The sequence below is a fragment of the Barbatula barbatula genome (assembly GCF_947034865.1).
Source record: "Barbatula barbatula genome assembly, chromosome: 22".
In the NCBI taxonomy this organism is placed as follows: Eukaryota; Metazoa; Chordata; class Actinopteri; order Cypriniformes; family Nemacheilidae; genus Barbatula; species Barbatula barbatula.
Window position 1 is genome coordinate 2,658,321 of NC_136785.1, and position 17,933 is coordinate 2,676,253.

The 17,933-nt window shown below is 37.9% G+C and overlaps 1 protein-coding gene across 1 annotated transcript; it reads left to right on the forward strand.

The window, feature by feature from the left end:
- Positions 1-2,288: 2,288 nt before the first annotated feature.
- nr5a1b (nuclear receptor subfamily 5, group A, member 1b) lies at positions 2,289-14,977 on the forward strand. Its single transcript, XM_079486053.1, has 7 exons — positions 2,289-2,532; positions 3,275-3,399; positions 3,758-3,899; positions 4,873-5,612; positions 11,942-12,061; positions 12,145-12,292; positions 13,204-14,977. The coding sequence occupies exons 2-7, from the start codon at positions 3,295-3,297 to the stop codon at positions 13,455-13,457; spliced, it is 1,509 nt and encodes a 502-aa protein (XP_079342179.1). The 5' UTR covers positions 2,289-2,532; positions 3,275-3,294; the 3' UTR covers positions 13,458-14,977.
- Positions 14,978-17,933: the final 2,956 nt, after the last annotated feature.

Here is a 17,933-nt window from a genome sequence, read left to right on the forward strand (position 1 = left end):
TCACAATGCGTGTTTCCAATTTGTGTTGAAAAGTGTTTCAAAATTATTTAAGCATTGTTGGCTATAGACCTACATACTAAACACATTTGACTTGTGTGTGTACCTTAAAAAAACAATCTTCATAAGTGTTGCATTGAAAATGTGTGTGTGCAGGTGAAGGACAGACAAGATGGGAAACCACAATTTTTAGACACATACACTATAACAAGAACACCGCGTGTGTAAACCTATACAAGGTTAGGAATAATATTTTGACTAATCTTATTTTATTAAGTGTACTCAAAGTTGTAAAGTGTGGCTGTTTTCTCCTCTTATAAACTCTCATCTTCTTAATTCTTTTTCAATTCTTCACCCATCTCGCCTTTTCTCCAGCAATCATTTTAATTCAACTATAGCTGAGTCATGACAGTGGAAAAGCCATGAAGGTCAAAGAGTACAAAGACTCTTTTGAATCTCTATTTTACTAACACCCCCCCCCCCCCCCCTCACTCTCTTATTAAGAAAATACAATCAGGTGCGATGTTCAGGTCTTGTTTTGACCTTGCAGAATGTCGCTTATTTGTCGGGACCCAAAAAGTGTTTTTGTTGCCCACGTGTTGTTTATTAATGTTCACAGAACAATACAGACCTCTCACGATCCGTTCTTTCCCCGTGGGATTTGATTGAAAGAAGCGCCGCGCATCACGAGGATAGGTGCGCGGAATACCTGTTGCCGTGAACGCGCGTGCGCAAAGAAATTTAAATATTGAAATACTTGAAATATTTGAGATACATGCTGCATAAAACCAGAACGTGTATTTGGGATGTGGTCGAAATATACAGTTATAATATATTACGCATTATACATCTTGAAAATAACGAGTTACAAAAAGTGGGTCTGGATACCTAACCATTCACACTTTAGTTGGTTAAACTATGATTAAATCTTTCGTGGCGTTTTAAAGTTAAGGCTGAAGACGTGTAGGTCTATGAAAAAAAACCTAAATGTTGTTATTTCCATTAAAACGGTGTCACCTAGTCCATGCTGCTGTTGGCGCTCGCCTTCTGCGGTATTTTGTTTACAGAGGACTATTAATTAATATGATAATGAGAAATTAAAAGCACCTTGACTTGTATTGTGTACACATATGTTCCATGTGTGCCTCTGCTAAAGAATGAGAGAGAACCGGAAGGAGAGAGAACGAGATCTTCAGCACCTATGCGCCTTGTCTTAAATGCTCTTCATTGATTTGGGTACACAATAGGTGATGGGAAATGCGCCATATGGAGACACTCGTTCGTGAGAGTACCAGAATGGCAAATTATTTTAAGAGACTGCGTGTTTGTATGCGTTAAGACAACAAATACTGGTTTGTTTACTAAAATACGATTGTATTTTTACATTTATACGGACAGTTGGGCGATGTGATGTGAAAACGTGCGTTTTCGCGGCAGCCTGACTGTAGAATGTACGTGAAATTTTTGTAAAAAAGTGTCGTTCAATTTATCCACACATGCACGATTCTGATTAATTCCACTCTCCTATTTTTGTATTTGGAAATAGATGCAAACTGCATTTACGTAACGCAGGGTGAGTGCGTAATAGGTATATGATGTATCCTAAAATGTCTTCCTTTTCTATATCTGATACATTCTATATCTGTCACGAGGGTGTTGAAGCTGTTGGTCCATTCTCAGAGATTAAAAGTAAGACACCAACAGTTCTTGTATTATACAATATTCCAAAATATAAAGCCTGGGCTGCTGACAGTACAGTGAACTTCTTTATTTTTCCATAACATTTCGACGCAATTCTCAAAGTCGGTTTAAGTGTCCTTGTTTAATTGTTGTTAAATTGTCTTTAAACGTCATGTGCGTTTGTTGCATCGGTATAATAACTCATACTGCATTGCAAATTCATATTTTTATTCGTACAGCACACCCTCCAGCCTTTTGGCACACATGTTTAACTCAAAATCATTTGACTGCTTACATGTAATAATATTAACATAATGTAGCCTATAGAATAGGCCTTTATATAATTTCCAGCTCTGATGACAAACTCTATTGGCTACTGTTTTCATTCAATGTCTTATACAAAAGTGTTTTTCCACACGTGGGATTTATTTAAAAATGAATAAGATGAACAAAATTATGCTAATTTCACGAGGAACAGATGGTTTATTTATTTGCGGGCAGAGAATGGCGAATTCTGTCTCCTCCCTGTATCCTCAGTAGCCTACTGTTGATAGGCGCTTCTTCCTGTCGCTCATTGACTCTTTTGTGTACGTGAGTGTGCATGTGTGTGTGAATATGAGGGCATGTCTGCAGTGTGAACGCGCAAGGCCAAAACACTAAGTGCCGCTGACCTCGCTGACATCTCACTCGTTTTTACCGCGAGCCGCGAGCGCACACGCACGCACTGGACCGGCAGTATCTCGCAGGTGCTGCGGATCCGACGAGTGCCAGCCAGGCGCGTTTTGTGGGAATAAATTCCTACCGCAGAGAAAACCAGCACCGTACCACCGAGGAGGAACACAGAGTCACTCACAGGTAACACGTTCGCTTGACTTCAATACCCGAAGTGTTTCATCTCCCTTCGTTTATTTGTCTCATTCATTTTTAAACCAAACGAAATTTGGAAATAGACAATATACGTATATGCATGTGGAAGATTACTCTATGGATTAATAAATTATTTCAAATGATTTAAATGAATTGCATGCATGCAATTACATGAATACAAATGCTATATAATAATGACGATTACCTCATTTTATCGAAAGTGCTTGATTGTAAATGTTGTATTTTCCCTGTGTTGTAGGAGAATTTATATGACTTGATAAACATTTTGTTAGTCGTCTGATCAAATAAAGATACAAAATGACAAAAAAAAATTAGATTAAAGGTTTGCTAGTTTAGGCTTATCGAAATCGAGATGTTTAAACTCATAAAACTATGTCGATGAAAATAGTCGCTTATTGCTCTTATTGCTTTGAATAAATGCCTCTGCTAAATGACTAAATGTAAATGTTGTAAACCAAAGGAAATTAGTGGATAAAATAATTAGCTAATCACTCGCTTTTTGCGATATAATTTGTCAGATATAATCATTTTAAAGCCTTTAATGGAATTAGTGCTTGTAGGAACACCTTACATTGTATCCATGAAACAATGCAACATGCAAACAATTTTTAAAACGATGAATTGCATTACTGGAACGTTTATCTGCATGCAGCTGCAACACTTTCCAGTGAAGTGAAAGTGTGACCTTGTTTCATGCACGTGTGTTTAGGAGGCGCTCGGCGGGGCGGGATGGACTACAGTTATGATACTGAACTGGATTTGGAGTTGTGTCCGGTGTGTGGGGATAAAGTTTCTGGATATCATTATGGATTATTGACCTGCGAGAGTTGCAAGGTATTCATTTAACATGCTATCTTTCTCTGAACAGTCAGACGGGCGTTTCTAGCATGTAAATAATGCCGTAATGATACATAATAATGTTGTTAATTTTAAATGGTCTACATACGAGATTAATTCCCTTTTTATTATTTTTATACTGTAAAAAGGTTATTTATGGACTGAGATGAAACAATCTCTTTATCTAAATCCTGTTGCTCGAGCAATAGACTTTATTCTTTTTCTTTTGGCCTTGATGCCGGTATAAATTGTTACGATGAAACGGAGCCAGAAACAGATGAAGACTCAACGATAATTTGAGACATGCCTATATGTAACGAAGTTCGCCTTTATAACGGGATATTTTTCTCTTCAGGGTTTCTTTAAGAGGACCGTGCAGAATAATAAACACTACACGTGTGCGGAGAGCCAGGACTGTAAAATTGACAAAACCCAGAGGAAAAGATGCCCATTCTGCCGTTTCCAGAAATGTCTGAACGTCGGGATGCGACTGGAGGGTGAGTCAACCATATTATGTCTTTTTTTGTTAAATAAAAATATTAAATGAAATGAAATTGTCATGGTATTTCATAAAAACGTTGAAAGAAATGATAACACAAAATAGTGTGTTACATATTTGACATCATATTCATTATTGAAATATGTACCCTTAGAGTTCTTAAGCTTAATTTAAAATACACTTATAAATAAATATAAGGAAATACAAGGATCGTATTTCTATCAACATTTTAAGGCATTTTTTATTATTATTTTGCGTTTAATATATCTTAATTTGATTTTATAGAATGCCCCTAGAGAGACATGATGCATTTACAAGAATTATTATAGTTTTTTATGAATGTTTAAATTATATTTCATCAATCAGACATGTTCCTTGTAAATATCTAACTACCTATATTTTAAAACACAAATTTGAGTGTCAAAAAATCATTGCATCTTTTCTAATAAAAACTCAACATAAGAAAATGTGCAAGGTCGCTATTATCTCCAGGCACCTTTGCATTACCGCCTGCGCGTTGCTGTTCGGATCAAGGTTAAGTATTCATTTAAGTCAGGCTCTATTCTTAATCGGTAAGGTATTTTTAACTAGTCCTTGAGTTAATATAATGACGAATTTTATCTACGGACAACACATTTTATTTTGTTTGTACAACGTGATTTATTTTCGCTTGGCTGACGTTAACGCTTTATAATTTAATTATTTCGTTTTTAATATTAAAACAATTAGTATTGTTAGTATACATAATTTTAATGTAGTAAAATTGATAATACTTGATATTAATTGCCATTACATTTTAAGGAATTCATATATATTTTAAAAGCAACATTATGATTATTTATTAAAGTATGTTACACCTGTTTTTATTTAATTTAATTGGTGATACTTCTACAGTTAACATATAATATATCATTTCCATCAGATATAAAGTGTGATATTTAATATATCCTTTTTCTGTTTTTTGACCACAGCTGTGCGTGCGGATAGGATGCGAGGAGGGCGCAACAAATTCGGCCCAATGTACAAACGCGACCGGGCGTTAAAGCAACAGAAGAAAGCGCTTATTCGGGCAAGCGGCTTAAAGATGGAGGCCACGCCCCCTTTACTATCATCACCCCAAACCGACTACAGCTTCAACACGACACTGCCTGTCCCAACTCCAAAAACCAGCCATCCAAACGCCGGCACCATGGCCCCTGTCGATTATGAACACAGTCTGTATGCATCAAGCTCGCTTGGTTTATCTGTCCCTATCTCTGCCCACACCCCACTCCCAGCACAGTACACGTACCCACCTCTGCCAGGCCGTGCCATCAAGTCTGAGTACCCCGACCACTACACAAGTTCAGAGCATTACACGAGCGGCAGCTCCCCAGAATCTGTGCTGGGTTACACGTATGTAGACCAAACGCAAGTGTCGATCAGCCCCCCGGTGACCACACCGTGCCTGACGGTACCAGCGCTGGTTCTGGAGTTTGTTCGCTGTGAGCAGGATGAGCTGCAGGTGCAAAACAAGATAAGCGCCCACCTAGCCCACCTGCAGCAGGAACAGAGCCCTCGGAGCGCTGTAGCCAATCAGGAACAGAACGCACGCCACGCAGCCAAACCAGAACGGCTCACCAATTTTGGCCTAATGTGCCACATGGCCGATCAGACGCTCTTCTCCATCGTGGAGTGGGCACGGGGGTGCATCTTCTTTAAGGAACTCAAGGTGAGTGTGATATCATTTTGATTTAGTTACGTGATTTAAAAGTGTGAACAAAGCATATCTGAATTGATGGAGGAAGTACATTTCCGCTCTGGAAACTCTGTCTCATGTAATGCTCTTTCGGTACACATACAATGCGTCTGTAAACAGTGTGGATACAGTTGGCATGATGAAATGACAGTGACATGAATGAGAAACTTCCACTTGTGTGTGCGTGTGTGTTTTAGCCTTCTGTGTTTGCACAGGACTACTGTCTCGTTCATAATGACTCTGTGAACGATCATGTTTCATGTTGTCACTAAAAGTATTCTTGTACTTTATGTGGGTAAATAGAAAAGACAAAGGGGATTATTACACTTAAAGTGGTATGATGGTGTGAACTGATTTTGATGACAAGTTTGATGAAAATGTATAATTTACGCATCCTCATGAATTTGTTTATTTAAAAAAATATATCATTTTCAGAATGATGCCAATTAAACAATGTGGCCCCAATTGACTTCCACTGTATATGGACACATAAGCACAGACAAGAGACAAAAAAAGAGTCATACAAAGATTTCGAACAACATGAGGGTGAAACATTTTTGACAGAACTTTTATTTTTGCATGAACTATCCCTTTAAGTTGAGTGATGATGTGTGATGTGCACATTTGCTTGGTTATTTGGTTCTAGCGTGCAGTATATGTTTCATCTTTAAATGGCTTTTTATCCTATCCGTTAAGTCATTCGTAGCATCCTAATCCAAATGTGGTGAAACTTTTACTGCAGAGCATTATCATCAAAAGAATGCGAGGTTCACTGAGCAGGGAGGAATTAATCTGTGAGCTAAATGTATTTATAACTTGACTGGTTTGCACTTGGTTTAGTTGCTTATTCACAATGTTGCTAAATGGTTCAATGCCAAACATCAGGAGAGGGGTTATTTTAGCATGTGTAAATGATTATTTATTAATAATTAGTAATGAGAACACTATATATTTATTGTGTCCATTAAAACCCACAGCATTGAGGTGGTCTTTAAATAAAACACTTGGGTTTTTGGTGGTTATGGAGGGGTCTTTAAATAAACTCTCGAGTGTCTGTTGTCTTAAAGGAAATCGAGGATACAATCCTGTCTTTTGTTCATTCTGAACTCCTCTTTGTCTCACTCTCAGTGTTTCCAAAAATTGCTGACACATCAATCTACATCATTATAATTCCCATAAACACGATTTATCATTACAAAAATGTGTCTACATTGACAAATGGATAATGATACTGAAATCAAAAACACGCACGCACTAACACACGCACACACACATACGTTTTAAACATTTTCAAAACTAGAGATATAATAAAGATAGGAAGCAGGGGCACGGAAAACAATAGGAAGGCTAAAGTCGAATCTGATTTATTATTAGATCTTGAATGGTCAAAACAAAGAAAAAGGGCATGAGAAAATGAATTTAAATACATCACAGTTGCTTTCAAATTGTCATCTGCTCGATGAGTAGCAAATCCTAACGTGATGTTCTTAAACATTGAATTTGAGTGATTCTCATGCACTACATGTGTGCACTTGAGTGGGGGGGTTCAGCGGCCACATTCCACTCCTGATAAGAAGAAAATGTGATCTCTGTTCAGTCTAGTCTTTGTGAGGGAAGACTTGTCTTATACAACAAGTCTAAATCTTTTGGATACAATAGATTACGGTGTACAGACAGGCCATTGTAATACTTTTTAATTTCTAGAAATGGCTTATTTGAAGAACTTAACATTATGAATCTCCAAAGAACAATGAGATAACACGTTTTTTAAGAGTGTCGACTTGTATATTATGATATATAGAAATATCAATAGATGTAACAGGCTATATCTACTGTATAATTTCGAAATATTATTTACAAATAGTCTTTCCCTATAGGAAAAATATGTAGTTTCTGTTTTCAATAAGTTGCATTTTAAGTTTGATTTAGCTGAAGTTATGTTGTTTTGGACTAAAGAAGGCTGATTTGTTTTTATGGATAACAGAGTGGTTCAGTTGTATGAAATGCTCGCCTGTAATTGTCATTGCTTAGTATTTGTCTCTTAGTGCTATCAACAATATTTTTTGATATTTTATTCAAACATTAAATTTTTTAAACATTTTATACTTTCCCTTTTAGACTGTATTTTTGCCCTGCTGTGCTGTTCTAACAAGAAATTACTGAGCATCAATCTCTAAAATATTTACCTCTTACAGAAACATATTGGGGTGGTATGGTACAGTGCATATATCATTGACAAGGTACCCCAAGGTACTTTTAAGAACGTAGTTTTACCACAGTAACTTATCAAATAAAACAATGTACCATGATACTGACACACTCAGTATTGGGGCTTCGGAGGATGCTACAATGTGTACCAACACTGTCATCACACCCTCTCTCTGTGCTGATGGACCGTTTCCACCTCACAGTGTTACCTGGACAGGTGTGCTCATACACATACACCCGCACATACAATATTCCGGATATAAATTATTAGTTTATTTACCCTCTGAAGACAAATATATTCAGTGCCCTGACAAACAGAACAACACACTTACACAGACACTCGTTCAGGTGAGGTCTCAGTTGAAAGTAATTTTTTTATTTTTGTCTGTGGATAGAATTCAACCATATTGTGACATACGTTACAAAATAAAGTGGGTAGTATACTGAGTAAATTGAACAGTAGACTATAAATCTATTGGTTTGGGGATGAATAGTTCAGCCATAGTTCAGAAAATGTTGTCTTCCTTTCCTTCTTCTTTAGAATGCAAAAGACAATGTTATTCTCAATATCGGTTGGGATGGACTGGATACAATGGCATTGCATTGATCATTTTAAAGATGCAATGTTGTAATTGCAACAATTTCTATTTCATTCATATTTATTTACAAAATGTGCTATTTCAGGATTTCGGCAGTTGTGAACACAAAAGAGCCCGGATTATTCAGAGAAATATACAGACAAGAACGTACCGAGAAAAAGATAGCTAGAAAAATAAAGGCTACTTTGTGGAAGTCTGGGGCAGCAGGCAGGCGTTATCACCGATAAACCGAGGGTTACAAAATATAAAAATCGCTTACAGGGAACTATTTGTGGCTTTCAGGCGTAGACGTGAATGTGTGTGTCAACAGCTATTGCTGAAAAATGGACAAGGGTCTTGTTTTACTCGTAATCTTTTCTGAGCAAGGATTTTTCTCTGTCACACATAATAGGCCGCAGTGGGGTGTCGAGGGTATATGACACTCTCCAAAAACAGCTTCAAACTGCTCTTATAACTGAGGCAGCAGAGGACAAACTGAAATACACAAGAAAAGCTGCAACCGTAGTACAGTTTGTTATTCTGAAAGGCTCTCGCATTTAGAAACGTAATGGATTGGGAATCTTTTTGTTTCTTTTATTTATGTTTTGGGTTTTTTTTTTGGACAGGGACAGGGTTTTACAGAGGTGATGGAAAACTATACATACTTATACCACAACAATTAATTTAAAAACACAGGTGAAATAAAAACTTATGGCGTGCCTAATAACCTTATCATTTTTTTATTTTAGATCGTCTTTTTGACTGTAAATCAAAGGCAGTTGGGCATACCAAGATGGCGGCGCAATCGCTTCCGGTGGTTTCACCTCCTGCCGTTGCTTTAGCGTTCTAGGCGCAATCCAGTCATTTATATAGATCAGTGACTAATGCTATTGGTAATTCAACATGCTTTCTAATCATAATCTTTGCTAACCATTTAAATGTCCAGTGTATAAATATTTGAATGATCTATTAATTGAAATGCAATATAATTTTTTAATTCACATATGTCTTCAGTGGTGTATAAAGACCCTACATAATGAAGCGTTGTTTATATTACCTTAGAATGAGCTATTTCTATCTACACAAACCGCTTACATTTTCTTGTGTATTTCAGTTTGTCCTCTGCTGCCTGAGTTATAAGAGCAGTTTGAAGCTGTTTTTGAAGAGTGTCATATACCCTCGACACCCCACTACGGCCTATTATGTGTGACAGAGAAAAACAACATTTCCATGTTGTTTCTACAGTAGCCTGAACGGACAAACTGCTCTACAGAGCACGTTTTGTAAATACGTTATCTCCTTCGGCAAAGAAGTGAAAACGTGACGATCTCTTAGTTCAATGTCACCCCCCCCTGCCGTAGTGGTCCGAAAGGGAGGGAGGGAGGGGTGAAGTGAGCCATTGGTTGCAATTCGCCACCTCACCACTAGATGCCCATACATTTCATACACTGGACCTTTATGATTTTTTTAACAATATTATAGTCACTGTTTGGTATGGCCATGCCTCAGACACTAACAAACCCGTTGGCTCTATGTATAATGCAAAAAAGCACACATAACTGAAAACACTTCATTATCTATTCTGCAGGATTCCCGGGAGAAATGTGTTGTGTTATTTATTTAATCTGCCTAGAAACAACATGAACTCTAATTGGTTGTTTTACATGTCCGTCAAACAGCCTGTTAGGCAGTCCTTGGCCATTGAAAACAAACTTTTTTTTTAATCCAGACCTTATGCCGTAAATCTGAAGGTCAAGCTTGAAACTACTGTTTTAGGTCAGGCTAGAATAGGACGATCATTCATTTTAGTAGCACAAAATGGATTTGCTTGCAACCATGGTTTACTAAACCATCAGTCATTCAATGATCAGAAATCATCATTTAGAATAGAGGTCATTCTTTAGAATTTAAATGATTTGTTAACAGTCTACTAAAAGTGGTTGATATAAAATCTATATTGTAGAAATATACTGTAGAAAATCCATTCAGTTGTTCATTTTGCTGATTCTTGTTCAATCTTGCATTTTTATTTGCATGTGCATCTTTTCTGCGTATCTACAGCTTTTATCACTGTTTGTTTTGTGGAATGTGCCGCATCTCTCGTCATGGCAACAGAAACGTGTCATGATGGAAGTGATGGAGCTAGCATTCCATTCAATGTGCTTTAAAAAATAAAGAGAACGTTCCTTCTAAAATGAACTGTTTAACCCCAGAAAGCTACAGTCTGGGTCACACATCTCAGTGAAAATTATATCTCTAGAATTATTATCCACATTATTCGGCCAATTACAATCCAATTAAACCTGCTAAACTGGAGCCTGAATATGCACAATAGCTGCTCGCAGCAGAGACTGCAGCACTTCGCAACTCTGCTAACCTGAATGATGCTTCGGCCCATTCTGTTCCGTTTCATAAATGAATGTCATTGTGTTGGAAAACGTGTAGCTCTTTGGAAGCGTTCTGTGGATGAGGTTTCTTTTAAACACGTCTGCGTGTGTGTAGGCACACTGGCATATTCCTATTGTACAGCACCACATATGAATATCTAAATGTACAGTACATTATATTATCCTATCCTTCTCAAATTAAGAATAAAGAAGTTGTGTCTTTTGTGTGTATACGAATATCTGTAAGAATCAATACCTTGCAGAAAAATCATGAGATCGTTTTCATTTCAAATTATGTTTGATGATTTTCAATGATTTTCTCACGAGGAAATATCTGTTTAAGGGATACTATAAAAATGAATATTCACACAGAAAGATATCTGGAAGATTGTTAAATCTCACCCCCCATTGACTCCCATAGTATTTATTTTTCCTACTAAGCTTTCCTGTAGCTCAGTGCTAAGATCATTGCGTTAACAACGTACACATACCTATGTAGAAATGTATAGGATAATGTAAGTCGCTTTGGATAAAAGTGTCTGCCAAATGCATAAATGTAAATGTACTGTGGCAGTAAATGGTGGGTGAGATCTGACATTCTTCTAAACTTCTTCCTGTGTGTTCAGCAAAACTCAGAAATGTATGCAGGTTTGGAAGAACCTGAGGGTGAGTAAATGATAACAGAATTTTCATTTTTGGGTAAAGTATACCTTTAAGTCACATCTATTGTCCAAAGAGTTTCGTAACAATGTTCAATTCTACCATTTTGACTTTGGATCCTGAAATCTAAATATTTTAATTTAAACTTCAGCATCTCTTATCAGATTCTTCCACGACCAAACTATCCGAGCTATGCTTTTGCAAAAACTGTTATGTATAGCTCAATGCGCTTGCATTGCATCAGCAAGTGGTTCCATTGGTTTTAGTTGTTGTCTTCTAAAAAAATAACAACTAAGACTAAATCGGTACTTTAAAAGGAGACATCTGGTGTCCTGTTCTATAAAAGCACCCTTCTGATTAATTCCGGATGAAAATATGTATACATCATGTATATTTACATATTTCAGTAAATAACTCATTCCCCTTATTGATTTTTCCTTCATTTTCTCTCTCTTTGGTTGCTTTACAGGTAGGAGATCAGATGAAGTTGCTCCATAACTGTTGGAGTGAACTTCTTGTGCTGGATTACATCGCCAGACAGTTGCATCATGGGAAAGCAGACAGTGTGCTTCTCATTACAGGACAAGAGGTAACACTTGTATGATTACACATATTGTATGCTAAAACATGTATTTATAATAAAATATTTACATGTGTTTGTGTTTATATCAGGTCGAGTTCACATCTTTACTGGCCCAGGCGGGGGTCACTCTGAGTGGAATGATACAGAGAGGTCAGGAGCTGGTGCATCGTCTACAAGAACTTCAGCTGGACCGCAGAGAAGCCGCCTGTCTGAAATACCTAATCCTCTTTAACCCGGGTGAGACATCACACATACGAATCACTTCATGAAAGTCATGAAACTTAGATAACTTTTCGTAAAAGGGGTTTGAAAATAAGAAGGCTTGGTGACGATAAAACGAAAATATATTTTCTTTAGTTCTCTTCGGATTAACATCCATAAATAGTTCATTTTCAGATGAGGAATGGGCATTATAGCACGTGGGGTCAGTTTTGATTTGATGTTGAATAAAAACGTGTAGGTTAACTGTAAAGTAAAAATGCAGCTCTTTCATTTTGTCTCTGATGTTCAGTTTTGGACCCTTTAACAAAATCTTGTGCGATTAATCTTGAATGAAATAAAATATATTTTCATAGCTTCTGCGTTGGCGCCCGTCACCTCGTCCCCCGCGTCTTATTGAACGTAGGGCTATCTATTTCCCCCCCGCCAGGGTTTGACCGAGGCTAATTAATTGATTTCCAGCCGCGCTAACGAGGACGTGGCTGTATTGCCTATTTGTTCCTGCTTTGCTCTGAATGGCGGCGGGTTTTGTGTGGCGTGGGTCGTGCTGTAACTGGGTAATGGGCTTAATTAAAATGAAAGCCGGCTGAATCGCTCATGTTTACAAAGGCAGGGAGTCGGAGCCCGAAGCCATGCGCAGACGCTCCCGCGAGACTCCTGCTCAATAGAAATTTAATGGATTGACCCCATATTGGTTCGCGCTGTCGTGGTCCTCTTTTTAAGCATCGAGAGAAAACGTCCCTTTATTGTTCGCATTCCCTTAAGTGAAAACAATTTAAAGCTAGCGGCTGCCAACAAAAGCTGCTTTTCATTACGAGAGGCCTCAGCCGCTCTTGTGTGTGTGTGTGAAGTGCTTGAAAACCCATTTTCCACTCACACCGTCTCTTAATAAGAAAAGTGTCATCCTCTCTCTCTCTCTCTCTCTGCAGATGTGAAACTGTTGGAGAATCAGCCTTACGTTGAAAACGTGTACGAACAAGCGAACGCAGCATTGCTGGAGTACACCCTCTGCGTCTATCCGCAATATCCAGACAGGTTCAGTCAGATTCTCCTGCGCCTTCCCGAGCTCAGAGCGTTGAGCGCGCAGGCCGAAGATTACCTGTGTTACAAGCACCTGAGCGGGGAGGTGCCGTGCAACAACCTCCTCATCGAAATGCTGCACGCCAAGAGAACCTGCGTCTGATTCCCGCATTAGCACACGGACCGGATTCCTTCTCAGAAGACACTGTTACCGTGGTCTGTCGTCGACTAGGTGTTTCGCAGTGTGCGGGGACGAAATCATCACGTGCAGAAAACCTCATCAGCCATGCCACTGTGTTTCAGAGCGAGAAGGAGCGTGCAGAAGATGAGATATCTTAAGGTTTAAAGGAACCGTTTACAAAAGATAAATACTAATTCTGTAAGCTTACTCGCCCTCAAGTTGACCAAAACTGTTGACATTGCTTGGTTCTTGTTGTCACCTGTTGAACATAAAGGAAGATGTTCTGAAGAATGTTCGCAGTTCTGTTAAATCGTTCAAAGCCATACTAGGAAAAATATTGATTGAACACAATCAATATTGTTGACCACATGATGAGATGTTTTGAGGAATTTAGGAAAGCAAACCGTTCTGGGCACCTTTGATTCCCAGTTTTAATCAATGGTGGCCAAGATCTGAAAATTGCTAACATTCTTTCAAATATCTTCTTTTGTGTTTAGCAGAACAAAGAAATGCCTACAGGTTCGGAACAACTTGAGGCTAAGCAAATAATTACATCATTTTCATTTTTGGGTGAACTGTTCCTTTAATGGAGAAGCTAATTTGAATGTGCCTTCCCACTCATTTCCACACCCGCTAATCCAGCACATAGGCCCGAACCATGCTGATCATCTCTTATATGTTGTTTTCAAATAAATGTAAACGTGAAGATGTGATTGGTCTTTCATAGGTTAATCGTTTGACTGTTGGCATAAAGTTGTCGTCACCGTGTTTGGTTCTGGCTGAGAATGCTGTAGGCTATTTCTATTGGTTGCTGAAGGCAAAATCATATTAACGTGACCGATACAAATGCAGAGACTGAGGAAGGTGCTTAAGGAATTTCTTTCCGACTCTTGACGTTTTTGCTTTCATTAATCATCAGACGGGGCGTAAACAGTTTGTGGGCGGTCCGTGTTATTTCAGGACATACTCAAGACAAAACTGAGCCTAAATCATATAGTGAAAGCTGAGGGTTTTTCTCAAGAGGGGCTCAATGGCATGTAAACAAGCTAAATATCCCTTCAGTCAGTTAGTAAAGCCCCTTTTGAGAGTAAGAGAAAGACTCACTCCCCCAACACAAAGTATTTTTTCAACAGTGTGTTTTAAAAGAGCCGTGCGTGTGCATAAAAGAGGTCAAATTAAGATTTGCGATTTTGCCTTAACACTGTAGATCCTGTGAAGCAAAGAAAATAAATCGGCATAAAAATATATTCAGATGTATGTTTGTGTCTGTGCGTTACAGCGTGTGTGTGTGTGTGTGTGCGTGAGGAAAACTCATCTCAATATTATGCCCCTCTCGAGCTGATTATGATATGTGAGCATGTTCTGATTGGATCATTTTGTAAAGTGTAGAGTCTAATTGGTCAAGTTCTCCTTCATGTAACATGTTCGTATTAATGACATTTGTTAATAATGTGTTTAAATGTATTGGTTCAAATGAATAAATGCAAATTATTTAAACTGGCAGATGTTAGTCTAACATGGTTATTTTTGCAGTTTGCCACAATATTATAGACAGTGAACTTTTTTCCCAGAACTGACTTTTAACCGGCTGGTGTCTGCGATTTTAGGTGGATGCAGTCACCAAGCAACCAAGTTTGGCATATAGCGTCCGAATTGTATGATTTAAAACCATTTTTATTGTTTTAATGTTAAAACTTAGAAAGGTGTTTGAGATACTTTTTTATGTAGAATCCAGGTATGACAAATGCTTGAGCATACTTTTTGGAGAAAATACCATGAAGACCACCCTATATTTCAGAATATAAACCCCAAAATATTTTCTGGATGGAACTTGCTGTAAATTAAAAAAAGGACTTTACTACCATGCATATCAAAACACGGTTTTATGTGCAATTCACAAAAACATCCAACCCAGAATCTTTGCAGAGATAAGAAAAGTGCCCTATCCAGAAAAATAGAAAGAGAGGGAGCACAGCTGGGTCCTTTTGAAAGTGCAAAATTAAAATGAAAAAAAATCACTTTTCTTTTCATGGATTTCAAAGAGGTTTGTGTGCATGGTTGTGTTCACGTGCTTGTGTGTGTGTGTTCAGTATTGCACCTGAGAAAGCTACCGTTAAAGTCAGAAGACAATTAGCATGAGAGCTTTTGGTTTAGTGCCAGGGGGCAGCGTGTGCATGTTCATATGTTGCGTGTGTGTAAGTGTACGTGGGAACAGGTGTGTGAGTGGCTGATGTGTTAGAGAGCAGCAAATGGGTCTTTTCAGCCAGTGTGTGTGTTTGGGAGTGTGTGTATGGAAACATGGCACACTTAAGGGCCTCTTCAGCTCCATTAATTGGTCATTTGACATTAACCACCCTTTTCACACTGCTCACTCCAAATGACCCAAAAACCTTCCTCCTCAGCAAGAACACACACACACAGACTGCTCAGTGTCTCAGCTGTGTATCAGCTCCGTTGCCCATTTAAGACTACAGTTCTATTTCATCATCACAACTTATGATGTCACATCCTGGGGCTGTGCTGGTGGGGACAGAAGGGGAGGTCAAAAGATGCGATGAGATCACAATACAATGCAGATCTACAGTCTTCAAGTTCAAAGCAAAGGTATTAGTATTTTTTAACCTCCTTCACATTGTTTACAGAGACGCTGCAGCTTAAGAAGACTTTTTGAATTTATGATGCATTTTGAATAGATATTGCATAGTGACACATAGAATAGATTTCTTTATTGTTATAGCGTGGCATAATGACAATTCGAGTCCACTTTCCAAAACAGAACTCAGTATACTTAAAAAGAGGCTATAGAGTTACGGTACCCTCACACACACAACATTTTCACACTCATACAGATTTAAAAAGGATAGACTAAAAATACGTAAAATAGAACCAAATATAGATTTTTTAAATTATGGTTCTTATATAGTTTATAAGTTCTTATTTTATCTCACAATTAAATATCTATATAATTTTCAGATGCAATTTACAATCTGTCAGGAAACAACAGTGTGAATTTCTTTTAATAAAATCTGACAGGTGTGTGTCTTTGTTAACCTTGTGTCCATTTAGTTATCTGATCCTAGAGTGCTCACCTGCGGTTGTCCCTAAGTTACATCAAAAACTTAATGTCCTTCTCAGCCTCATGCCACCTGCCTGGCACAGGTTACCATGACAACCATCTTTGTCAGATCAAACAGTTTGATAATGGATATCTTATGGATCTCTTTTCCCGTTCTCTTCCAGTCCCTTAAACACACACACACACACACACACTCACACCCACACACGCACACACACTTTAAAAACACCCTCAGTATCTTCACTCTTAAAAATAAAGGTGCTTAAAAGGTTCTTCACAGCGATGCCATAGAAGAAACAATTTTGGTTCCACAAAGAACCATTCGGTCAAAGGTTTTTTAAAGAAGCATCTCTTTCTTACTTTTTTATAATCTGAAGAAAGTTTTACGTCACAAAACTCTGTCTTCAGATGTTAAAGGTTCTTTATGGAACCAAAAGGTTCGCATCGAATAACCTTTTGAAGCACTTTTTTAAGAGTGTTCTTTACAACAGGCTTTACAACGGGTTTACATTCTATCCCCAAGCCTGCGTGGCTCTGTCCCAAATGATGCCCTAAGCACTAGTGATTTTTCTCCAAGTCCCAATTTTGGTGACATGGGCTTGTGAGCACCTTTCTGACATCTGAATTGATGCAAGTGGCAGCCACCAGAATTGCGCAAATGTGTTGTTTTTATCAGGTTGCATTACTTGAACGGTGATTACATTACAATGATGTCAACAAATTAGTCATGTGAGTGTGAGATAAGAGATCAGACTGATCCATGTCAGGGCTCCTTTGGATTTTTTGTTCGGAGAGAAATATAGCACTTTTTTTTAAATGATTCTATTATACTGTCTTTTAAAATGATATGGTTTAAAACATAATCAAATATAACATTGAAATGTTTTGGGTGGCTTGGCACCAAACAGAATTAGAAAGATTTTGATTCTTCCAACCAAGTTCAAAGACTTCCTGTATCTGTCGGTCAGAAAAACAGATAGTCATGCCTCCAAACTCAATACTGCTGTTGATGATCAAGATCAAGATCAAGATCTGTATTTGTCACATACACAGTTATATAGACAATATGCAACCAGCAGTGAAATGTAGGTCAGGTCAGCTGCAAAGACAGTGGAATTATTATAAAAATACAACACAAAAGGAAAATAGAAATAATATAAACTCAAAGGTATATGTAGTCTAGGATAAGAGCAAAAATGTGCAAGAGATGGCGGCTTCATTTGTGTATTAAGAGTTGTTTTTGGCCCTAAGCTCACCCCTCTCTCGATCTCTTTCACTGTAATAAATCAGAATTAATGAGCTGTCTTGGGTAGATCTAACAGAAACCAATGTTTGAGCGCCAATTAAACAAAAGAGGAAATAGTTTTTTTACTTGAATGCGA